This window comes from Neofelis nebulosa, chromosome 9, assembly GCF_028018385.1.
Source record: "Neofelis nebulosa isolate mNeoNeb1 chromosome 9, mNeoNeb1.pri, whole genome shotgun sequence".
NCBI classification, from domain to species: Eukaryota; Metazoa; Chordata; class Mammalia; order Carnivora; family Felidae; genus Neofelis; species Neofelis nebulosa.
The window spans coordinates 22,458,800-22,484,544 of NC_080790.1; the positions used below are offsets into that span (position 1 = coordinate 22,458,800).

Consider the following 25,745-nt stretch of genomic DNA (forward strand, 5'->3'; position numbering starts at 1 on the left):
AGTTACTCCATCATGGTCACAAGTAAATATTTTTGAATGAATGATCTATACCTTAAAAGACACTTCTAGAAATAGCTGGGATGACAGATGCCTCTGTACATAAATCTTACAATGAGATGAGAGCAGAGCAAAAGTGCTGTGTACGAGTGTAGCCCAAGGAGAAAAGTAAACTAGTTATTAAACAGGAATCTGGTCAGAATAAAGGAAACAATAAGGGGCCACATCCTCTTCCATCCCTCCAATACAGGATTGAAGACTGAGTACAGACGGCACTGGGAGAGGCTAACAAGTCAAACAGTAAAAACATTATTTAAAAATTAAAATGCCATCTGATGTCAACTAGTCTTTTTGGACAATTACACACAGACCTCCTTACTCCCGGGTGAGCAAAGTTCTGGAGAGAGAATAGAAGCTTGGCTAGAGAGGTACAGAAAGACCTAATCCTGGAGCTAGAACCTGTGAGAGGAGAGGGCAGGAGAACTATGTGTGTGGATGGGGGATTAGTGAGTGGGGACAGGACAACTATAGGACGGCGTAAGGTATGTGGGAAAAGCAGGATGCGGAACAACAGAGCAGAAAAGGAACTGGTGAAGCTAAAGCATTTATCAAAGTTCCTGATGGAAAACATTTTACTTCACTGAAGAAGACAAGCAAAGTATGAATAGTGATAAATAACTACACAACCGGTATTTTGTTTTCTATTTTGCCAATTAATTATAGTAAACTTTAAATTTCAAAATGACTTCTGTCACCACATTGTAATTATCCAGGCTACTTCTTCCTGCCATCTGCTGGTGTAGGTTAAAGGAATACAAATGGAATTAATTTTATCCTAAGCGAAATATAATTAGAAAGATAAATCAGCGCACACACAAAAAAAAATGTATTCTGGAATCAATTATTAAAAATTTTAACTTATCTACTATTTTTGGGTTTTGGTGCTCATGCTTCTCCCACATTCCCATCATCGTGAATAATCAAGAATGCATTATGCTCGAACTTTACATTTGTGAGATAGGTTAGAATAGGCATCATCCTCCCTTTGGCAGCAAGTGAGCTATAGGAATACAAATCTGACCATGTTGTTCCTGTCCTTTGGGCCCTTTGCTAGTTCCCAGGGCCTACAGATAAAAACCCTAGCACTTTAGCATGGCTGATGAGTCCTTTCATCTTTTTTTTTTTTTAAGTTTATTCTGCGCGCGCGAGAGACAGACAGTGGGGAAGGGGCAGTGAGAGAAGGGGAGAATCCCAAGCAGGCTCTGTGCTGACATCAGACAGCCCAATGTGGGGCTTGAACTCATGAACCATGAGATCGTGGCCTGAGCCGAAGTCAGACACTTAACCAACTGAGCCACCCAGGCGCCCCTACATCAACATCTTACATGTGACTCTTCATAGACCCAGTAGCTGCTGTCCTCAGCACACCCACATATACCCACATCTGTGACTTTACTTCTGTGTGTTATCCCAGCTGGCCAGAATGTACTTAATCCTTTCCTCTTTTTTGCTGGGTTAGAACCTGCTTCTTTTCTTTTTTTAAAAGTTTATTTTCAGAGAGAAAACACATGTGTGTGTGCGCGAGTGGGGGAAGGGCAGAGGAGAGAGAGACTCCCAACCAGGCTCTGGGTTGTCAGCGCAGAGCCCGACGACGGTTCCGTCTCACAAATTGTGAGATTATGATCTGAGCTGCAATCAAAAGCTGGACGCTTAACTGACTAAGCCACCCAGGCGCTCCTGCGTATTTTCTAAAACTTGGCTCAGGAGGCATCCCAACCAGGCGCTTTTCCCTCTGCTCCTGTAGACGCTGCGGGCACTTAACCACATCACACTACAGTGATCGATCTTTGTGTCTGCCTTCAGGAGCAATGATCATGTTTTACTAATTGCAGTATCCTTAGCACTTAGCACAGTTTCAGTCTTTGAATGCTGTACACAAGTGACCAAACTTCCGGAGCAACATTCGTCATGAAGCCTGCCCGACCTTCCTTTCCCTAGAATACAGACACTAGGGCATGAAGAGCTGACAAAGGAACTGATGACTAAAGGGACTTCTTGGTAATACCACATGGGAGGTGGGCTTGCTTTGTCATATGTAATTTACTTTTTAATACATGTTTTCCTCGAAGGGACCAGAATTAGCAAATTTCCGATGAAAGATTTATTTTGATGTTAGGGAATTTGGTTGACAGAAACATTTACCAAAATACTAACTTAAAAGTTGGTAACTAATAAGCAACTTTCAAGACCAATTTAAGGAGCAGAAGGAATAATAAAGGATATTCTATTGCTTTAACATTGGACATGCAGGGTATTCCTCAGATTAACATTCCTCTGGCTTTTACTTTACTGAAAATGTGATGCACAAGAGAGTTTTCTGTTCTAAACATGACAGTCAAGAGGCTTCTGGGGGAATGCAGGTTAGAGGTTACTGTAATACGTTAAACACGTGTAACCTTTTCTAGGTATGGCATACATTTTTGGCTTTTTTTTTTTCCTAATACATGTCCAACGTTTCATCCACTTTGGATCAAAAAGCTTCTAAATTCACTTATTCTGCCATCCAATTAAAATCTCTTGAGAATTAAGCAATCATTTCCTGACTTGCCAAGGATTAAATTTAGATGCTTGGTTGAACATGAGCCTTATCTCTCAAGCCATCGCCTTTAATTGGAGCATGTAAAAGGATAACATAGGGTTTTAGTTGACATCATAGTCTATTGCCATGGAAATGTAAACATGGGTTTGTATTCAACTTGTCTCAAAGCAAGTTTTAGGAGTATGGAGAGACTGGGAGACAGGAGATAAATTATGTAAAAAAAATGTATGCTCTACATGTTTGAGTGCCCTCGGAGCTCAGACCCTCAGTGATCTCATCCTGCCTCACGGCCTCAAATATCATCAATACACTGATGACTCTCAAATTTATATTTCCAGCTGGACCTATCCTCTGAACTCCAAACTCCTGTATCTGTCTTGACAGTCTCAGTTGGATGTCTAACAGGCACCTCGAATCTCACACATCCACCCTGAGCTCGATACTGCCCTCTCCGTACCCAGTTGGCTCTGCTCACAATCTTCTGTATCTCGGCAAAGGTCAGCTTCCCTTTCTACTTGCAAAGGCCACAGAACCTGGGAATAATCCTTGACCTATCTCTAGTCCTCAGCAAATCCCGTCAGCTCTGCCTTCAAAATATAATCAAAAGATGCTCATTTCTTTCCATTGGCACTGCTTTCAAGCTACCATCATTTCTCGCCAGGATTCTTCTGACTCTGAACTGGTCTCCTCTTTTCTGCCCTTGCCTTCCTTCGGTTTATTCTCACACAGTCTCCATAGTGATGATATTAAAATGCAAATCATATTAGGTCATCTCTCTGCTCATCCTCCAGTGGCTTTTCATCTTATTCAGGGTATGACCCAACATCCTTTAATCATTAATTGCCCTCTCCCCTCCTGTTTTTCCTTCTTCAGCCACACTGGACTCGTTGTTGGTCACTGATCATAAGAGGCATGCTCCCACCTCAGGACCTTTGCATATGCTCTTCCCCTGAGTATCTGTATGGCTTGCTTCCTTTCCTCTAGGTTTTGACTCAAAATCACCTTCTCAGTGAGGCTTTCTGTGGGCAATGGTCTAGAATAATTACTACTTCCATCTCCCTTTCATGCTTTATTTTCCTCCTTAGCATTTACCTAACATACTATGCATTTTACTTATTTCTATTGATACTGTCTTTTTCATTGGAATGTAAGCTCCATGAGGGGCACCTGGCTGGCTTAGTCAGTAGAACATGTAACTCTTATTTTCGGGGTTGTGAGTTCAAGCCCCACATGGGCTGATGGACTCATGGACTGTGGGGCCTACTTAAAAAAAAGAATGTAAGCTCCACAAGGCAGGGGTTTTTGGCTGTGTTTTTCATCCCTGCATCCTCTGCACTTAGGGGATATAATACCTGACTTAGTATAAAGTCAGGAAGTATTTGTTGAATGCACAATTTAAAAAATGGGTGATTGATGTCATAAGAAATAAAGGTTATTAGTGAGAAAGCATGATTAACAAAGATCTCTAAGCTTAATGTCTAAAATCATTCATTCGTTATTGGGTTTTCATGGAAATCTGTCTTTGGAGGAACTCTGACTTAATTTTCCACAAGGACAAGCTTGATATCTCTTAACTTTGCATTGTGGAACTTCAGAGATGACTGTTCAAGAAGAGAATAATGATACACATAGGTGGGTATTAAATAATGTTCATTGTTTACCATGTTGGATAAGCTAATGATATTTTAAAATTATTAGTACACAGAGCTTACTATTCATAGCAAACTGAAATTAGACATGAAAAAAAAAGTGGCTCATTGATTGAATTAGCAGTGTCTGGCACACAGTAATGTAATATACAAAGTGAGTTGGACTTGGATGCCATCCAAGAGGGATTAGTTACTGAAGGAGTCTTATTTCCGAAGTGATTCTACAGTATACGCACAGGTGTCCGGGTTGGTTCCAGTTAAACTAAGAAATAAAGTAAGGAACTGTCATGAAGATACTATCTTTAGGCCCGAAAATTAAAAATCCTTGGTTGTTCTTCACCCGCTTACAAAGTAAACAATGAATGCAGAGACTACAAGCCTTCGAGTGAACTGCAGATGGAAAGGGCTATCAATATCAGCCAGAATTACAGGCAGAATGATATAATGGAAGGATAAAGCTTGGGAAACATGGGTTCCAGCTTTCACTGTGCCACTAACTGGCTGTGTGAGTCGGGGTGAGTCGAGACATTTACCTCACCTGTTAAATGTGGAGGATGGACTGATGGGCTTCAATGATTCCCCAAGCTCTAACTATTATAAGATTTTTTGACTTTAAGCTTAATCAATGTGGTAGACAGAATAATGTCCCCCTCCCACCCCCCCGTTCCCCTCCCACCTTGCCCCAAAGACATTCACATCCTAAACCCTGAAACTTGTGAATGTTATGTTATGTGGCAAGGGAAATTAAGGTTCCTGATAAGCTAACTTAAAATAAGGACATTATCCAGAATTATCCATTTGGGCTCACTATAATCACAAGGGTTCTTACAACGTAGAAGAGGAAGGCAGAAAGTAAGCCTCAGAGTGATGCCATGTGAGAAAGACTTGATTGACCATTGCTTGCTTCGAAGATGTTGGAAGGGGCCATGAGCCAAGGAATGTGGGCAGCCTCTAGAAGCTGGAAAATGCAAGAAAATGGATTTCCCATAGGGCCTCCAGGAATGCAGCCCTACAGACACCTGGATTTTAGCTCAGTGAGATCTGTGTCAGACTTCTGACTTGGAGAACTGTATTACATTTGTATTATTTAAGCCACAAAGTTTGTTAATTTGTTACAGCAGCCATAGGAACTAACACAATCATGGTAAGTGCCATAACTAGCAAAGTTGGAGCCAAGTTATCACAGATGCAGGGTTTAAATGAAAATTCTACACTCAGGTATTTTGTAAAGATCTTCAGAGGCAGGAGTAATCAGAAACCATAAAAAGTTTGCAGAAAAGTCATGAGAATAGTCTCTAAGGGAATAAAATTTTTACTAGTGATTCATGGGAAGGGTAGAAACCTGGTTATTTTATAAAGGAAAGAAAATGATGAGAGAAATTAGAAAAGTTATACACCACATAAGAGTTTCTTCTCTGGACCTCACTTTACTCTTTTATGAACTGAAGCGCGGGGATAAATAATCTCTAAATTCTTCTAGCACTTAAAAAAGATTTTAAAATCCTGACGGATGCTAACATGAGATGACAGGTGCCTTTGACACTCCCCCCTCTCCAAAGTATGAAGAGCCCTCATTTTATAAAGTATAATTATCTTTAATATCTGATGGTCAAGCTTCACAGAAAACTCTTAGTTCAAGAAGAAAGTGGCTCTGAATTTTAACCCTGACATTTATTTAGGTTGAGTGCATGGGAAAATTGTTTAGCTTTCTTACTCTTCTGCTACTGCACCTATAAAAGTATTGGTTTTGGGGGGCTCCCGGGTGGCTGATTCGGTTAAGCATCTGACTCTTGGTTTCGGCTGGTCATGATCTCACCATTCGTGAGCTCAAGCCCCACATCAGGCTCTGCACCATCAGTGGGATTGGGATTCTCTCTCCCTCTCTCTCTGCCCTTCCTGTACTCTCTCTCAAAATAAACAAACAACAACATAAGATAAAAGTATGGTTTTTGGCAATCACTACATCTGCCCCTAGCAGTCTCTCCCCCTTTCTACTCTTGGTCTGGAAATTTGATGACCTAGTTTATAAACATTTTAAGCAGTGTAAGACTAAATTGGTTATGTAAAGACCCTAGAACTATTTTCTAAGCAAAACACAGGTTGTGCAGAGATTTGGTGACTTCTTTTGATTGTCCCAAGGCCTTTCTGTTAATTTTCAGGCTCTCTGCTATTGTCTGGAAAAGGAAGGTTGCAGGACAGATGAGGTCTTACTGTTGTATGCGTGACCGTTTTTGATCTTTATAATGTAAAAAATATCATACCTGAAAAGCTATTCACAAAATTGTTAAATGGGAGCAATCTGAATTGGAGGATATTCTTGGGCTATCTGCTTTTTTTAAAAACAATGAACATGTAGTGTTTTTAATAATCAGAAAACCATTTTTTCTCTCTTTCTTTCTTTCTTCCTATCTTTCTTTGAGTAGGCTCTACGCCCAAGGTGAACTTGAACCCACAACCCCAAGATCAAGAGTAGCGTGCTCTAAGCAATAAACCAACCAGGCACTCCGCCATTTTCATTTCAAATAATGAAAAATTAGAAGGCTCTCTCCATCCTATTTTCATTCAGCATATTTTCATGATCTGATCAGTTTTTTTAAATGGTTGTAAACACTGTGTTTGTAGGTTTTTGGTTCCCATTTGGGCTATCGTCAGGTAACCTATATACTGACACAAATAATACTAAAAGGCAAGGTGTCAATATGAACTGCAGGAATGCCAACGATCAATACGGTGAAAGGTGACTGATGGACTTTTGACCTCTCTGCTCCACTCATTCAAGTTCAGGCGAATAATATCCAACCTGGTTAATGTCACTGTACAGAAAAGACTTTCCTTCACCTAGTCCTTATAAAAACCCTGCGAGATAGGCACGATCTGAGAGAGAAAATGCCTTAACCATTCCTTAGGCTAGGCAGGGGACAGGTTCAGCAGCCTGGTCAAGAAAACAGGAGCAGCTCTTGTAGAGCCTCTAAAGTAACAGTAAGAGATTTCATTACATCCTGGCCTCTATGTTCCCCGACCTAAGAGTTACCTTTACAAACTCAAATTCTGCCTCTTCAGCGTCAGGAAGGCAGGCTGCGGGCTGGGGAAACCTGTAGCTCACCCCAAAAGCGAACACTATCGCCAAAGCCCCTGTGCCACGCACGGTCCGCCCCCTCCCGCGACCTCAGACTCGGTGTCCCGAGCCGGACTAACCTGACCAGGTCGGTCATGCAGGAGCCCACCACTACCACCGCCGCCACCTCCTCCTGCCACTGCCGGCCGGGTTCCCCAGACGCCGCCATGGCAAAAAAGGAGGTGCTCTCCAACCAGGAGGCTGACCTTTGCCCTTTGCCCGACCCCGTAACCAGAAACGCCGCTCCTACGCTCCCTAACGACGCGGGCCTTCCAGACGCCCCTGCGGGTCGCCCACCTGACTGCCCGAAATAACCCCAGCCCCCCAACTGCCCTCCGTTCTTTCCGGGGTGGTCTCCCTGCACCGCCTCTCGTAACAGGGCGCTTCTGATAGTTCCAGACTCCACGCCACTCGCCACCCACGAGGCCCGCGCGGAGTAAAGACCTTTCAGGCACCGCGGGGACGCCTTTCCGAGTGCCCGGCTCGGTGCGTCCGGGGGCGCGCACGCCTCCCGGCTCGCGGGCGGCAGAGGGGGCGGGGCGGGACGTCCGGGGGCGCGCACGCATCCGGCCCGCGGTGCGCGCGCAGGTCGGTGCGTCAGTCGGGGGCGCGCTCGGGTAACCTGTACCCCACGTAGTCGCCGGTTACCGATCGGACTAAGTTCCAGGTACCTGGACTGGGGCTGGTGCGGGGAGGTTGGATCCCGAGTCGCACAGGTGGCGCTGAGGACCGTGGTTTAAGCATGCCCGGGGCTCGCGGCCTCTTCCTGTAGAGAAGGCCCCCCGTTCTAAAGATGCCCTGCTCATCCCTATCACGCTGGTCCCCGCAAGAACGAGCCCCCAAGGCCAGAGGCTGCTCTTTTTGCATATTTAGCCCGCCCCTGGTCCCTCATTAAACTCAGACTCCTTCCTCCTGCCGGCCTGGTGAGGGGATCATACAGTTTGGGAGAGGGAGAGTATCCCTTTTTAGATGGCCCCTAGAATGGGGTGGTCATTCTTTGGGTCTGAGCCGACTTGTTTTTCTTGAATGTTGCCCCTGGACAAATTGCTTCCCCACTTAACTTCCCTCGTGCGCTGTATGACGTTGAGGTGACGCAGCAGGACGCCACCCCTTTCCGTTCCATGACGTCAGCAGGGCACATGTTTCCGTGTTTGTCATCCCATCTTAATTGCGAGATACTGGACGGTGCTTTAGACGTCTTTGTAGTCTACAGCCTGCCGATCAGAGGACCTTGTGTGACCCTATTTTGGGCAGCAGGCCCTGTAAAAATTGTATTGCTGCATTTTCCTCCTGTAATACGTCAAAATCAGGAAATACACATTGCACAACTAGCATTCAGAGGAGGCTGGCCACTGTAAATTTTTTGCCTACCTGGGATCTATTATAAGACTATCATGTGAAAAAGTTCATACTGGGGATTATTCCCCATCCATGCTCCTGGCTCAAAAGGATCACACCAAAGAACCATCATCTTTGGCTCTTTGGTGACGTCTGGTTTTGGAGTGTTTATTTCCCTTCTTAGAGAAGTCACTACACCTATGGTTGAAACAGATTTTAATGCTGCAGGAAATCTTGCACTGTCAAAAAAAAAAAAGTGGCATTGTAACTGTTCTGAAACAAATTCATTCCTTCAGGTGTTAGTCTGAGGTCATGACAGTTGCTGAATTGGGATGCATTGTTGTCACCTTAAGTATAGTTTGGCTTCTGGTGCAGGTTTGTTCCCTGTAGGATTTGACTAGTAGATGACTCAGGCCATCTTCCACAGCTAACCAGCCTGTAGTCAAACCTGTTTCTAGTTGTCAAGCAACCATTAGTTCAAATTCATGACTTTTTTGTCTGTTCAGATTTTTTAAGGTGTATACTTAAATAGCTCTGATGCTTTTCTCTTGGTGATTGCAATTGTACATTGTTATTTGAGGGGAGATTGGATATAGTGACTTTGAGGGAGATCTGGATTTGAATTCTGATCTTTATGCTTGCTAGGTTTGTAACTTTGAACAAGTTACTTAGTCTTGCTGAGCCTTAGTTTTCCAATAATAATCAGGGAACAGGGTTGTTGTGGGGCAGTAAATGAGATTACATAGTGGTGGGTAATATAGTGCCTGATGCTCAGCAGAGTTTTCAGCATGTGCAGATTGTTTCCATTTTTCATAGAAATGAGAGGTAAAATAATGATAGGTATTATGGGGAAAAGCATGGAAGAATAATTTTGTAATGTAGGTGAGATCCTTTTGCTTTTTTTCCAGATGAGTATTTCTTTGCTTTGCATATGATCTAGATAAGCATCCTTTCAAGAACTGTGACATCAGTGGGTAGAAGTAACAGTGGAAATGTTGCAAAATAGGAAAAAAATTAAGCGTCAAGATGATAATACGGGTTAGTAGACTGTTCAAGGACAAATCACAGAAGTTATTCCTGTCACCTGCAGAGTGGGGATTCTAACACCTGCCTTCCTGCCCAGGATTGTGAAGATCAACTGTAATAATGTATCTGGAAGCTCCTTACAAGTGGTGGTGTTATAAAAATGTACAACATGATTTTTATGGTTGAAAATACAGTGCATTAGATGTTTATTTCCTACTTCGTGGGGACATTGAAATGGTGGAGGGAGGTCATCTCCCACCCATAAGTGGCTGGTAGGGGAGCTTGTTTTATATTTGCAGAAAGGATGATTTGAGTACAGAAGTATAAAGCCTTTACTGTCTCAAAGGTACTTCTGGGTGTCATCGCTAAATTAAGGTCACCATGTTACTATTTTTTGAAAGATCACTGCCGTCCTTCCCTTTATTACCATCTGAAGTGATTAAGACAGGTACTGGTTTTCAACATTTATTTTGTCAGAGACCTGTAAGTCCTCATATGGTAAAGCAGATGAAAACTAGAACCAGAACATCATTTCCTTGTAGTTGTAACTTGCAGGAAATTAATTTGCCTTTGATGTGGGATCATCCTTTCAGATAGAGGAAGAAAGTGGTTATTTAAATGGACTTATTCACCTCTGAAAGTAGAGGTTCTCATTTAGAAATCTATTTAGAGGAATTCATGCATTCCCTTTCCCTTGCCCCATGGGTTTCCAAATAATTTAGATATGATTTTTTGGTTTTACTTTTGCATTTTCAGGTGTAAGTACTTCTTAGTGCCTGAAAGTCAAAGTCTTTTAGATCCATGTGAGTTTGTGTTGCTTAATATCTGGATAAGTGTATATTTTTGTGATTTAATTGTTAAGTAGCTTTTTGCTGCATATATTCCTCAGATACATTATCCTCTACCAATTTTTTTGAGGGCATATTATCTTCTCTCCATGCCTTAATATTTCTCTAGTTTTTGTCTCTTCACTCGTTTACTTATTAAAAGATTTCTATTGGTGCTTAGCGCATGCCAGGTACTTTTGTTAAACACTGGGGATTCAAGACATGGTCCCTGCAGGGAGGAGATCACAAAGCAGGTGGTTAGAACACTGTGGAGGACAGTGGATCAGAAGTAAATAATTTCTAGTAAGTAACAAGTAGGTTATGCTTAGTCACCAATTTTATACAGTTTTATCAAGCCCTTCTCGTGGGGACACAGAGGGAGCAATTCCTAACTTAATGGTGTGTACCTTTTGTGTGTCAGGGGAGAGGATTGTCAGTGAAGGCTTCTTAAGGCCTCAACTGAAGTGGGAAGTGGCTGATTGTAAGATAGCTTTAAGTAGTATGCGGCAGTGTAGAAATCAGCTTTGGAAAGGAGGAGGGAATCGGATTTGAAGGGTTGCTTCTGTTCCTGAAAAGCATTGATGTAGTCTCTGCGCTGGGGAGGGGAGCAACAGGGGGTTGGTTTCTTCTGGAGGGTCATTAAAAGAGGCTGCTGTATGACAGGAAATGAAGTATTCATTCAAGAGACTGAATACTGTGTGTACCGTGCCAGTTTTCAGGAAACTTGTTATATCTAGTTCCTTTGGATACCCTGACCGCTGTTCTTTCCTTCTGCTTTCAGTGGTGATTTGCAAATCAAGTTAAAATGTCCCCAGAAGTGGCCTTGAACCGAATTTCTCCAATGCTCTCTCCATTCATATCTAGTGTGGTCCGCAATGGAAAAGTGGGACTGGATGCTACAAACTGTTTGAGGATAACTGACTTGAAATCTGGGTATGTACCAGAACTGATTCAACTAATGTATCAGAACCAATCCAGCCTTTACCTAATAATAAACTTTTACCACCAGATTCATAAAAATTGAACACCAGAGAAATTCATCAAGTCACGGCCTCATCGCATGTTGATGCAGTTGGTTTTGTCCAGTTCTTGACATTTTATGTTTCAAGTTGTTTTATTTGTGTTGTAGACCATTACTTTATGATCAGAACGTTCATGTCTGGTTTTTTTGTTTGTTTCTTTGTTTTGGGGCATGTCTCTTTGTTAACAGTGTGCCATGTGGTTTTTCATGCATTGACTTGTTTTCTTGTTATGTCTGCTGCAATCCAGAAGGTACTGTAAGAGTTGGGTTTTGGGATTCTGAATATGACATCATTTGATAATCTCTCCTAATAGGAAAATTATAATAGCTAGCTGGCATGAGTCATTTTTCACAGTGGGCTTAGAACAGTTGACTCTCACACCTGGAAATGTTGCATTAAAAAGCCCCAACTTGTTATTTAGAAATAAATTTAGAATTTATAGAGAATTTACAAAATAACCACAGAAAATTAGTGGTGCTATAATGCTGTTAGTTGTGCTACAATCCTTATTTGGATTTTTCCAGTTTTCCCACCCGTGCACGTCCTTTTTTTTGGTCCAGGATCCAATCCAGGATACAAACTGAATTTAGTTGTCACTTCTTCTTTTTAACCTGTGACTGTCTTTCTTTGTCCTTCATGATTTTGACACCTTTGAAGATAGCACTGGCTAGTTGTTTTATAAAATGTTGCTCAGTATGGGTTTGTCTACTGTTATCCCTGGATTACAGTGAGAATCGCAATCCCCTTCCTCCCCCGCTCAGGAATACTACAGACTTGTACGATTTTCAGTGCATTAGGTCAGGAAGTACATGATGTTCATATGCGCTGTTACTGGTATGTTAACGTTGACCGCTCAGGTAAGGTTGTATCTGCCAAGTTACTCCACTGTAAAGTTAACTTGATCTTCCCTTTGTCATTGGTAAGTATCTTGGGGAGTGATGCCTTGAGACTGTGCACACGTTCACTTCCTCATCATACTTTTGCCACTAATTTCAGTGTCTACTGATGGTTCTTGCCTGCAAACGTTATTACTGTGGTGCTGGTTTAAGAGTGATTTTCTCTTTTCTTTACTCCCCCCACATTTATTAATTTGAATTCTGCTGTAAGGAAGCACTATCCCTTCTCCCTCACTTACATATTTATTCACTTATTAATTATGTCAGTATGAATTTTTAGGTGTTTATTTTGTTCTGTGGGTCATAGCCAAAGATTGTCTTCATTTATTTTGTTGCTCAGTTGTTCTAGCTTTGCCATTGGGAGCTTTGTCAAGTTGACTTTTGTGTCTTTTTGACATACCCCCATCAGTTTTTGTGCACTTTCTCACTAGAAATGTTGCATTCTTGATTCTCTTTAAGCTTTTCTTTTTCGGCCCTTTTACCTTCTCTTAAGTCTTGCTGTTTTTTGAGTAAGCTGAAGACTTAGATACAAGGGTATATACTTACATTCTTCAGTAGTCAGATAAAGGAGACTGAATTGGATACTTTATTGGAATAGTAGGATGCTTTTTAAAAGATCTGGTATTCTCTTCAATTTAATCATTGGGTATGGGGTTTCTTTTGGAAGTGACAAAAATGTCCTAAAATTGGATAGTGTGATGGTTACACAATTCTGTAAATATGTGAAAAATGACTGAATTGTGCACCTTATAAGGGCGGTTTTTGTGGTATGTTAATTATAGCTTAGAAAAGCTGTCCTCAAAAGAAGCCAGACCCATGAACCAGAGATGTTTACTGTCCCGAATGGGTAAGACATGGAGATAGGTCTTTCTTCTTCATTTGATCACAAATATTATTTTAGAGGTGGTGAGGACCTGATAGAGGACTGGGGACTGACTTATGTAAGGTGATGTGATCTGAATTTTTTACTCCTTGTGTCAGTATCCTGAGAGAACAGTTGGGTTCAACAACAGAAAGTCACTTTGCTTCTTTTCTGCAGACTCCCTCTCCAGTGCTTCCCAATTACTGAATGTTTAGTTGAGTGTTTAAATGCAAATGGTGGATATGATGATACATTGAAATGAATCCACTAGACCTGGCCTGGTCTGGACTAGCTCTGTGAAAAATATTTGAAATGACATTAATGGCATTTAGTACTTAAGGAATGTACTTTCTTTAGATTTAAACAAGGAATGCAAATACCTCTCCCTACATTAACAAAGTTGCTACGTGTAAAATGATGTGGAAAGCCTTAGTAATCTAGAGCATTAGTGATGCCTTTTATGTAGTACTTGTCTGAAAGAGTCATGAAAATTCTTTGGAATCTCGTTAACAATTTTTTCTTCAATCCTTACATCAGATTAAGTGTGCATTCCTTAAGTTTCCATAGCAGAACAGTGGCAGGGTTTGGGAAGAGAATGGCTTTTTAATTTTTTTTTAATTTTTTTTTTAGTGTGTCACTTTATGGCATTTCCCTTTCTTTTAGATCAGCATCACTCATGGTTACAAGAAATGGGGTACACATTTGTGATTTCTGTGAACTCAAAAGGGTATACCCTGTAGGACACAGCATATGCAAAAGTTATAAAATGAGGAGACTTGATTTCTAGAGGTGACAAGAACTAGTCTTCTATGTATGGCTACTTGCCCTTGAAAAGATGAGGTCTGGGTATCTATAGTCTAGATCTGGCTCACAGGAGAAATAGATAGGTAAACACTATTCAAAGTAAGATTTTTAAAAAAAAAAATAGAAATTCATCTTCATTTCTCTTATGGCACCTAAATCTTTCTACCTAGTGTATACCTATGTATGTATGTATGTTTCTAAGCTCCATTGCTAGACCGTCACGATCTTAGGACAGGGTTCTTATTGAAGTTTTTAGGTCTCCTTAAGGTCTGCCATAGTACCTTTCGCATATAGTGTAGCAAGTAGAGGTTGAATGAGTGAATAAGTAAGATGTTTTCCTAGAGAAGTTGTCTGGTTTGGGGATCATAGTGGTTTGGATTTCTGGTTTGGAAACATGTTTTATTGGTCTGGTAGTTTATTGCTTAAATTTTGTTACACGTAATCCTTTAAAACATCATTCCTTGACAGATAAGTGGACATTTTTGAAATGATAGTAAAGTGTTTTATAGTACTGGGTTTACTCTTCTAGGTAGAGGGGGCAAATTTTTATTTTAGGGACTTATTCCATGAGGCTTCTGGATGTTTATTAGCTCTTTGTTCTGTTACTTTGATCACAAGCATGTGCTATTTGTAAGATGCCATATTTTGTCATTTTTAGTGATTTACTAATCTTGAAGATATCTAAATGTTCAGCGTTCTGGAATGATGCCTGGCAAATGTAAGAGAGAGGAAAGCAGAGGGCTCACTGCAACCTGTGGCAGCCAAGCCTTATTATCTTTTTTCAGCATATCCCAGTGACTCAACCTTACTGGCACATGGCTGTGTTTGGGGCATCTGCTATGACATCTCATCCGCCCACAACTACCTGTTGCATTTTTTGTTCATGTTCTGAATTTCATTACTTAATTAAAAATAGATGCTCAGTGTACTTGGTTACTAAATAGAACGGTTTTAAAAGATGAGTGCTGTAAGCTTTGAAGACTGATCTCCGTTTGCTGCCTTAGTCCCTCTAGCTGGCAGGCTGAGCCTTTATTGTTAGTCTTGTGCCTGGAAGGAAGGTGCTGCGCAGGAGGCATTAGTTTAATTTTGAGGATGGGTGACTTTTAACCATTTAGTATCTAGCTGTTCACTGGGCTTTTCCAGGCTTTTCCATTTCACTTTCTTTTCTGTATTCTTTTGTGATCTTTTTCCTTTCTTCATATGCATATCTTTGTACATTCATTATATGAAAATATATCTCTAAACCATATACAGTATTATTTTGTATATTTAAAAGGTTCACACAAATGGTATCCTGTGTGTGTGTGTGTGTGTGTGTGTGTGTGTGTGTGTGTGTGTGTAGTTTTTTTTCTTTTTTTCCCCTGCAGCTTGCTTGTTTTGTTTAGTAGGAAGTTCATGAGATTTACCTGTTAATACCTATGGTTCAAGTTCTTCGGACTGCATTGCTGTATCATATTCCATTGTATAAATATGCCTCCCAATGTTTTATTCATTCTCCTGATTGTCTTACATGTTGTTTTAAGTTTCTTTTGATGAAGAATGCATGCCATAATGAACATTCTCCCACCTTTGTGCAAGAAGATATATATGAGAATATTTTCTGGGGCTTCCTTTTTTTGTATTGGGTGTGTTCATCCATTAGTGGTTATAAAATCAGTTGAGTGAGTCACTCCAACATCTAAAAAATGAATGAGAATAGAATGGAAACTATCAGAATGTGTCACACATAATAAAAATAAGCACTGTTTTGTGGATTTTGCTTTCAGTTAAATAAGTAAGTATGTGGGTACTGGGTCACAATGCAAAATATGTGTGTTTTCATAAAAAAAAGTTTGAAAGCAAAAAAAAAAAGTTTGAAAGCAAGCTACCCCTCTAGGGTATATTCCTAGGAATAAAATTGCTGGCTCTTAAGGTATATGCATCTTCCATTTTATTAGATATTGCTAGATTGTATCAATTCCCTTTGACCAGAAATGAATGAGAGTTCCCATTGTTCTGTAGCCTTAACAATACTCTGTGTTGTCAGACTTAAATTTTTGTCAAGCTAATGGGTGTGAAAGAGACTCTCATTATGTTTTTAATTTGTATTTTCATGATTATTAGCATACTGAAGAATATTTTGCCAATTCAGGTGTTTTTCTTTTAGGAATATCCTTTGCCCATCTTTTAAGTGGGTTGTTTGTAGTTTTATATAGATTTTATTTTATTTTTGAAGAAAATTTTTTATTAAAAGATTTTTTCTAATGTTGATTTTTAAGAGAGAGAGAGAGAGCGCGAGAGAGCGCGCACGTAAGTGAGGGAGAGGCAGAGAGAGAGATAGGGAAACACAGAATTTGAAGCAGGCTCCAGGCTCCAATCTGTCAGCACCGAGTTGGACGTGGGGCTTGATCTTATAAACTGTGAGATCGTGACCTGAGCCAAAATCAAGAGTGAGGTGCTTAACCAACAGAGCCACCCAGGAACCTCTGTATAGATTTTAAATCATTCTTTATGTATTTTGGAAGCTAATCTTTTAGCAGTTATATGTATTGCAAATATCTTCATGCAGTCTGTGGCTTATATTCTTTTTTAAAAAAGTATATGTTATCTATTTTGAGAGAGAGAGCAAGAGAAAGCGAGAGAGTACGGTAGCGGCAGAGAGAGAGGGAAAGAGAGAAAATCCCAAGCAGGTTGCACCCTGTCAGTGGGGCTCAATCTCATGAACTGTGAGATCGTGACTTGAGCCAAAATCAAGAGTCAGACATTTAACCACCTGACCTACCCAGACACCCCAGTATTCTTAATTTCATGCTATTGATGTCCAGAAGTTTTAATTTTAATGAAGTCAAATTCATCAGTATTTTCCTTTTTAGATTTGTGGTGTGTGTGTGTGTGTGTGTGTGTGTGTGTATGTGTGTGAAAGAGAGGGAGAATTTCAGGAAATTCTGTCACACTCAAAAGTCATACATCTTCCTCCAAGAATTTTAAAGTTTTCCTTTTTGCTCTTCAAATGGAAATTTATTTTTTTTCTATAAAACATGTTGTGAGAGATATAGTTTTTTTCTTCAGATGGATAATTGGTTATCCCAGCATCATTTATTGAAAAGTCATCCTTTGCCTGTGGATCTACAATACTACCTCTCTTATTATGTCAAATATACATCATACATGGATCTGTTTCTAGGCTTTCTGTCATGTTCTGTCAGCCTCATTGTCCTTATGCCAATTGCACACAGTGTTAATTATTACAGTTTTATAGTATGTCATAATATCTGGTAGGAAAACTTTCATCTGTCTTGTTCTGATTCTTAAAAATTGCTTTGCTTAACCATATATTCTAGAGACTTTTATGATAACCTCATTTAAATAGTTGCATACTGTTCTATTAGACCATCCCCGAATTCACTTAACAAAGCTCCTCTTCTTAACTCATTGAGAAAAGAAAATAAAGGGAAAATGACCTGGTGAGAAGGGCTAATTGAGAATTAATTGTCGGGAAAGCTCTCTGAGGAAATGGCATTTAAGTTTAATCATGAAAGATAAGAATAATTCGATGTGAAGAGCTGGGGAAGTTGATGTAAAAAGGGAATACTGGGTGTAAAGGCAGGAGAAAGCTTTGCATGTTCAAGGATCTGCAAGGCCACTGAAAGTTGAAATGTAGTGAGAAAGTGTAAGAGGGAAATGAGATGAGATTCTAAAGATAGTCGGGGGCCCGATTATGGAGAGCCTGGTGGGCTCTATTAGGAAACTTGGGTTTTATTCTGGGTGGAATAAGGAGTTATTGAAGAATTTTAAGCCGAGTGACATGATCTAATTTATATTAAAAAATCATTGGTTGTTACATAGAAAGAGGCTTGTGCAGGATAAGGTAGTCTAGTTAGCCGTCCATTTGTACAATAGACCAGGTGACAGATGATGGAATGTTAAGAATATGGTGGTGGCAGTGGAGATGGAAGGAGGTGAATAGATTATAAGCTATTTAGAAGGTAAAAACATGAGGATGTTGAATTTGGGATTTGATAGAGAATCAAGAATGACTTCTTCCTTCTAAATTTGAGCTAGTGAGTAAGATGGTTATGCCATCTGCCGAGATGAGAAAGATTGGTGGAGGAACGACCTTAATTTTGATTGATTGTTGTCTATGTCTGCCATGCAGTTATCATTGTAGGTTTCCTTTTGCTTCTTTCCTGTGTTGAATCTCTTATCTTACTTTCTTGTTTTACCCTCTTGTTTTGTTGGAGCGTGCACTTCAGTAGCATACTAAGAAACGGAGAAGAGGAGGTTTATTTTTGAGTTCTTGAAAGTCTGAAAATGTATTTATTCTACATTTAAACTTGATTGATAATTTGGGCAGGTACAGAAGTCTGTTGCAAATTATCTTCCCTTCAGATTTTGAAGGCCTTGGTCTGTAATGTTGGGAACCCTTGACACAGATTGTTGTAGTTTCATGGATGCGGTGTCTTCTCTGTAAGGATATTAATTATTGTTTGTTTTTAAAATTGAGGTATAATTGACCATAGTTTTAAAACAGCATTTTTTCTGTACCTTTCACTATCTCGGTTTTGCTCTCTGTCTTTAGTGTTGGTGGCTTTCCTCAAACTGTTGATTCTTGGCTGTCCATGTCTATTAAGGAGGGAAGAAGAAAAATGTGAATTTGAAGATGTTGTACATGGGTGGACTTCTCAGCTACCGAACTTCACTGTAGCGTGATCAGGCAGCACCCTGGCCTCTTTCTTAGCTGATAGTCGGATTCATTATTTGCAGATCTTTTCTCTAGGGCTATAAAAAATAAAAGTTTCTTTATTGGGGCGCCTGGGTGGCTCAGTTGGTTAAGTGGCCGACTTCGGCTCAGGTCATGATCTCACGGTCCATGAGTTCAAGCCTGGTGTCATGCTCTGTGCTGACAGCTTGGAGCCTGGAGCCTCCTTCAGAATCTGTCTCCCTCTCTCTCTGCCCCTCCTCCGCTCATGCTCTGTTTCTGTCTCTCAAAAAATGAATAAAAACGTTAAAAAAATAAAAAAAGTGTCTATATGGATGCATATAGTCCTGTGTGCCAGCAAAATTCTAACTATTGGGCCAGAGTATGTAAATATTTAGACTTCTGACGTATTTGGTGTATTGTTATATTTATATGTAAGGATATTTAAATATACATATAATTATATGTCTCTTCAGAAATGTATTATCAATTTATATTTTCACTAGCAGTATATGAACATGCCAGTTCCTGGACAGTTTTGATAAAATCGGTATTAAAAATTCTGTACGGTTATTGCTAATTCAATAGATGCAAATGGTATTTAATTGCTCTTATATTTTGCTTTATTTATTGATATGTGTGTATGTAAATTACCACTTCATGATGTCTGTCCCCTTTTCTGATGTGGTATTTGTCTTTTTTGATTTATAAAACTTTTATATATATTATGAAGATTAACCCTTTGTCATAGATGTTATAGATGTTTTTTCCCCAGATTTTCATTGTCTTTCAATTAAATTAATTTATTCAGTATGCAGAAGCTCATTTTTTGAAGCAATAATAAATGTACAGCACATAAAAAGTAGAAGGGTGTTAAGTAGAAAAGAAGTCACTTTCCTATTCCTTTCTCCTAATTTTATTCTCTGGAGGTAACTACTCTCAGCAGTTTCTTTTCGTTCTTTCTAGGGGTGTTCTTTGTAGATGTAAGCTCCCCCCCCCACCCTTTTCCCATTTCTGTCTAAATAGTAGATGTGGCAGAGTGTTATGGTAATGGCCCCGAATAAATCATGCCTCTCTTTATCTGGTCTTCTCTGAAGATGATTTTACCCCTCCTTTCATCAACAGGTAGAGAGTCTGTTTCCTCACCCCAGAATCCGGGCTGCCTTTGTGACTTATCGTTACCAGTGGAATGTGGCAAAAATGTCATGTGACTGGGGCGCCTGGGTGGCGCAGTCGGTTAAGTGTCCGACTTCAGCCAGGTCACGATCTCGCGGTCCGTGAGTTCGAGCCCCGCGTCAGGCTCTGGGCTGACGGCTCGGAGCCTGGAGCCTGTTTCCGATTCTGTGTCTCCCTCTCTCTCTGCCCCTCCCCCGTTCATGCTATGTCTCTCTCTGTCCCAAAAATAAATAAAAAACGTTGAAAAAAAAAAATTAAAAAAAAAAAAAGTCATGTGACTTCTGAGCGTAGGCTCTACCAGGTCTTGCGGTTCTGTTCTCGTGTGGAATACTCCCATCACCATGTTCAGGGGGCTTGGGTCTGGTCTCCTTGAGAGAGACCGGCCCACAGAGCCCAGCTGCCCCGGTTCTGCCTGGCCCCACAGCCAGTCTGTCAGCCAAATGCAGCTGCATGTGCGAGCCATCCAGGGGCTGGCAGGACTGACCAGCCCACTGACGCAGTGATGGGAGATAATAAGTTGTTTCCTGAAGCCATGAAGTGTTGGGGTAGTTTGTTATGCAGCAAAAGAGAATTGAGAGAGTAGCGTATTATGTATTCATCTGACCTGTATATTTTGAAGACTGTTCTGTATTAGTACTGATATAGCTGCTGCCCCTTTTAAATGTCTGCATAATATTCCAGCATCTGAGCGTACTCTAATTTAATCATTTGTTACTGAGACAGGTTCAGTGTCTATCTTTTGTTATAACGTGGGGCTGTAAAGAATCTCCTTTACATTTATCTTTGATGTGCCAAAATGTTTACTTTTTATGTTGTCATCAAATCTATTTCCTTCGTGAGTTCTTTTAACATTTTGCAAAATTAATGCCTTTTCCACTTTGAGACACCTGTATTTTTTCCTGAGATACCTATGCTTTCTTGTATTGTAGTTTCATTTTTACTTGAAATTAATCTGGAATTTATTTTGGTATGTGATACAATGTAGGAATGGGATATTATTTTTCTAAATAATTGTCTGGTTGTCCTAACACTATTTATAGAATAAATCTTTCACTTATTCACTATTTTGAAATGCCATCTTATGTGCCAAATTCCTGTATTTAGCACATATCTGTATTTGCTTTGTGCAGTTATACAGCTTTTCAATTATTATAGCTGCATGCTACGTTTAAATACTCATCATCTCACCTGCTGGGAGTTTGAATAAAACCTTTTTGTTTGCAGAGAATGGATGTCTTTTTTTTTTTTTTTTTTTTTTTTTTTTTTTTTTTTTTTTTTTTTTTTTTTATTTTTTGGGACAGAGAGAGACAGAGCATGAACGGGGGAGGGACAGAGAGAGAGGGAGACACAGAATCGGAAACAGGCTCCAGGCTCTGAGCCATCAGCCCAGAGCCTGACGCGGGGCTCGAACTCACAGACCGTGAGATCGTGACCTGGCTGAAGTCGGACGCTTAACCGACTGCGCCACCCAGGCGCCCCTTTTTTTTTTTTTTTTTTTTTTTTTTTTTTTTTTTTTTGAGAATGGATGTCTTTACAACAGGGGTCAGCAAACTTTCTGTGGGGTCAGTTTGTATTTTAGGCATGTAAGTCTTACGGTCTATGTTACAACTATTCAGCTCTTGTAGCATGGGATCTATGACAAAACACAAATGAATACGCGTGTTCCAATAAGATTTGATTTACAAAAAGAAGCAAGTAGCCCTTGGATTGTAGTTTTACAGTATTGAGTATACCTGCTTTTAATATTGATACCTCTTCAGGAATGTGGTCAGTCTGTCCTATTTATGCCCACTTCTCTGTCTGTCAGTAAAGGTTTGTGTTTTCTTTATTTTGTTCCTGCACATTTACCGTTCACTTTATTCCTAGGTGGTTTATTCTTTGACTGCTTTCAAGTGGAGATTTTGAGTGGTTTATTGGCATAGATGAAAGCTAATTTAGAAGTTAGATTGAAGTAGAAGGAAAAGATGTATCGGAAAATTTAATAGTTCAATGATCTGTTATCCGAATCACTAAGAATATTTAAGAAGAGTTCGAAGAAAGGAAAAATAGCCGGAACCAGAAGATCTAAAGCAATATTGGGGGAAGGGGCTGGGGTGGCACAAGCCAGAAGTCAAGGTAGACAAAAGATGGAACCCAGTGAGCCGCCTTTAGGGGTGTTGGATGGTAGCATGATATAGTGGTAAGCAGGTATAGGGTTTTTAGTGAGTGTGATTCCTGATTTTGACATTTAATAGCTTAATGAGCTTTGGCAAATTGCATACCCTTTCTGTGCCTCGGTTTTCTCTTACTTGGGGATATTGATAATTGTCTTATTGAATATTTAGGGGGAGGAAAGGATATAACTCAATGTAAAGTACTTAGAATATTTGTATTCTAACAATACATTTAGTGTATTGTATGTATATAATGTATGTATGCATGTAATGTATGTAATGTAATATAATAATACATTTAGTGTGCAATAAATGGTAGCTATTTTTATCTATGACAATAAAAATACTATTATTATATTATGTGTCTTATATAATATATTATGCATGGCATCATACATATCATTATTTCACTGTAACTGTTGTTAGGCAGTTGGTGGAATCACTTTGGCATTTCAGAGTCAGGGACTCTTTAAAGAGTGAGTGTCCATGCAGGTGATATAAGGGAGCTGTCTAAATAAGACTAAGGCAAGCAGAGCAAGATAAGAGGTCACACACGTATAACAAAAGTTAGAAATCATAGAGCAGATAAGGACAGGAGAGCCAGAGACTTCTGTTTCTGGGGTAGCTTTCTGTCTTTGTTCATCGCCTTTTGGAGATCCATGGAAGCAGAAAAAAATATCGGTGTAGCTAACTCAGACCCTCAGGTGGATGTACTTTGAAATATTTGAGTAGGTTGAAGAATGAATGGGCTTGGCGATGCCAACTTCTATTTTAGCAGACAGAACCTAACTGTTTTCAGCAGGTGTTCGAGACTGAACATTGGCTGTCTTGAGCAGAGACATGCAGTTCTCTACACAGGGTTGAAGAAGCTTTCCTGCCAGGACCTCGGAAGATGGTGTACAGACTAATGTGGGGAGCTCTGTGGGAGGGTGGGGAGCTAGTATGGGCAGTGCATGGGTGGGGTTGTGGATGTTACAGGGCAGAATTTTGGCTAGGGCTCAAGGTGCTTATCTAGGCACCCGAGCATCTAGAAACACAGTGAATGGTGCATAGTGTTGATATTTTGAGCGGTATTACCATTCCTAGGTTGTCCTCCGGGAATTACTTTGTGTGTGTGTGTGTGTGTGTGTGTGTGTGTTTTAACTTGGAGAAACACAAGTTCCCCTTCTCGTGCTCTAGGCTTTTCTTCTCTTAGATCTTTGACTTGGGTAGCTGCCTGTCTAGCCTTCTTCTGATTATAATAGTATAATACAGTAATGTAAATTTTCATAGGGTGATACAGTAATGTAAATAATGTCAAACAGTTAACTTTTTTTTTTTTTTTAACATTTCAGAGGGCTTTCACTTATTTTATTTTGTACGTAGGATTTTTGGGAGAAGAAGTCAAAGGATGGTATTGGCTTTGGCCCAGTGAACTCTGACATATTGACCTTAGGAACTTGTGCTAGGGTTTCACAGTCTTCCTACAGAGACTAGGGTGGTCAATGCTGGGAGAAACCTGGGTCTGGAGGTTAATGATTTTGATTATGAATTATGAATCATATGGGCTTTTCATGCCCTACAGTGACTTCATTTCAGAGTGACTTCATTGGGTATGGAAGTTTGGGTAGGGGAAGAGGTAAAGAGAAGTTGCCAGTCTGATGTGTAAAGGAAAGGAGGTAGAAGATTGATTTAATCTATTCCTAACTCTACTTTGTACTGTTCAGGGGAACAAAAAAATCACTCTTACTGTTATCTTTTGTCCCCCTTATTCTGTGCAATTTTAAGATGGTATTTTTTGACTGGTTTCTGTTTCATTAGAATGACAAATTTGCAGAGTTCTTTAGAAGGTGAGTGGGACTCTTTTAGTTCACATTCATGGGCACATGATAATAAGTTCGTTTCAAGACTGCAAATTAGGGGCACCTGGGTGGCTGTCAGTTAAGCGGCTGATTTTGGCTCAAGTCATGATCTCGGGGTTCTCAGGTGCAAGGCCTGTGTTGGGCTCTGTGCTGACAGCTCAGAGTCTGGAGCCTGCTTCAGATTCTGTTTCCCTCTCTCTCTGCCCCTCCCCCCACTTGCACTCTATCTCTCTGTCTCTCTCTATCTCTCTTTAAAAAAAATTAAAAAAAAAGTGCAAATTAACTAGTCCTGTGCTCTCACTTATATGTTAAAGGACTCTAAGGAATCCATGTAGATAGCTCCCTTTTTAACTTACATGATCCCTGAATAATCTTGCTTTCTGGTGCCATATTCTTGAGAAACAATTTTGTAATCTTCCTTTCAGGGCCACATTTCCTGAGTAATTTGGTTATCTTTCTAATGGCATGTTATGAAAGTTGTTTTTCCCATTGACCTTGCTTCTCTTGACTTTTTGAAAAATGTATCCTTTTTTGTTTTCTGAAATAGTTTTCATCTCAACCTTTGCTCTTGCCAACTTATTGATAAGAGCTCTTGAGTCAAGTGGAAGTTTTGGGAGAACGTTTTGAAGTTCCACTGTGAAGTAGGTATAATGCCCTCAGAAGGATTGTTTGTTGTTGTCGTTTTTTAATCTGTGGACTCCTTAGACTTTTTAATTTAAAAACTGCATTTAAAAATTTTGTGCTTCAGTAAATTCTTAATAGGTAAATTCAGTTTGGGGCTTGGCACACACTTTGCTTTTAATGTGGTAAAATATACACACCATTTACCACTTTTCACCGTTTTTTTGTGTACAGTTGAGTGGCATTGAGCACAATGTAGTGCAGCGGCCACTGCCACCCCTCTCCAGAGCTTCATCTTCCCAAACTGAAACCCTGTGCCCATGAAATGATAACTTCCTGTTCCCCTCTGCCTCCATTTTATTTTATTTTCTGTTTATGAATCCGACTGCTTTTGGTACCTCGTAGAAGTGGAATTATGCAGTACTTTTTCCTTTATGAGTGGCTTATTTTACTTTGAGTAATGTCTTCAAGGTTTTTCCTGTAGCACAGCTCAAAATTTCCTTCCTTTTTAATAAGGCTGAGTAATATTCCATTGTGTGTATATAACACATTTGTTTATCCACTTATCCATCCAGATCCAACCATTTGACTATTGTGAATAATGCTGCTATAATCATAGGTGTACAGATATCTGTTGGGAGTCCTGTTTTCAGTTCTTTTGGGGGTATACCCAGAAGTGGAATTAAACATATGGTAATTCTACTTTTAATTTTTTCAGGAGTCACCATATCCACTTCCACAGTGGCTGCATCGTTTTATATTGCCATCAGCAATGCGTGGGCTTCCAAATTTTCCACATCCCCACCAGCACTTGCTGTTTGTTAAATTTTTTCTTTGTTTTTAAATTAAAAAAAAATTAGTACTCATCCTAATGGTATATCCTAATGAAGTGGTATATCATTGTGGTTTTGCATTTTCCTGATGACCATTGACATTGAGCATCTTTTCATGTGCTTAGGGGCAAGTTGCATATCTGCTTTGGAGAAATGTCTATTCAAGGTTTTTGCCCATTTTTTAATTGTGTTGCTGGTGGTGAGTTGTAGGAGTTCTTTATATATATACTCTAGATTCTTTATATATTCTAGATAATCAATTCCTTATAAGATATATGATTTGAAAATATCTTTTCCCATTTCATAGA

At 39.9% G+C, this 25,745-nt stretch overlaps 2 protein-coding genes across 10 annotated transcripts in view; one reads left to right on the forward strand and one right to left on the reverse strand.

Moving 5' to 3' along the window:
* RBKS (ribokinase) overlaps nucleotides 1-7,926 on the reverse strand; it is a 93,140-nt gene extending 85,214 nt beyond the window's left edge. For 4 of the 6 annotated variants that reach the window (XM_058682902.1, XM_058682903.1, XM_058682901.1 and 1 more), the window contains exon 1: nucleotides 7,441-7,926. In XM_058682902.1, coding sequence (XP_058538885.1) covers nucleotides 7,441-7,926 — 486 coding nt within the window. The remainder of the gene's footprint in view (nucleotides 1-7,440) is intronic. The other 2 variants (XM_058682906.1, XM_058682905.1) reach the window with 2 other exon arrangements.
* The window catches only part of BABAM2 (BRISC and BRCA1 A complex member 2), a 401,610-nt gene continuing 379,995 nt past the window's right edge, over nucleotides 4,131-25,745 (forward strand). The window contains exons 1-2 of one of the 4 annotated variants that reach the window (XM_058682896.1): nucleotides 4,131-4,228; nucleotides 11,333-11,484. In XM_058682896.1, the coding sequence (XP_058538879.1) occupies nucleotides 11,357-11,484 (128 nt within the window). In that variant the 5' untranslated portion in view covers nucleotides 4,131-4,228; nucleotides 11,333-11,356. Of the gene's footprint in view, nucleotides 4,229-7,913; nucleotides 8,028-11,332; nucleotides 11,485-25,745 lie in introns of those variants that run through there. The other 3 variants (XM_058682897.1, XM_058682899.1, XM_058682898.1) reach the window with 3 other exon arrangements.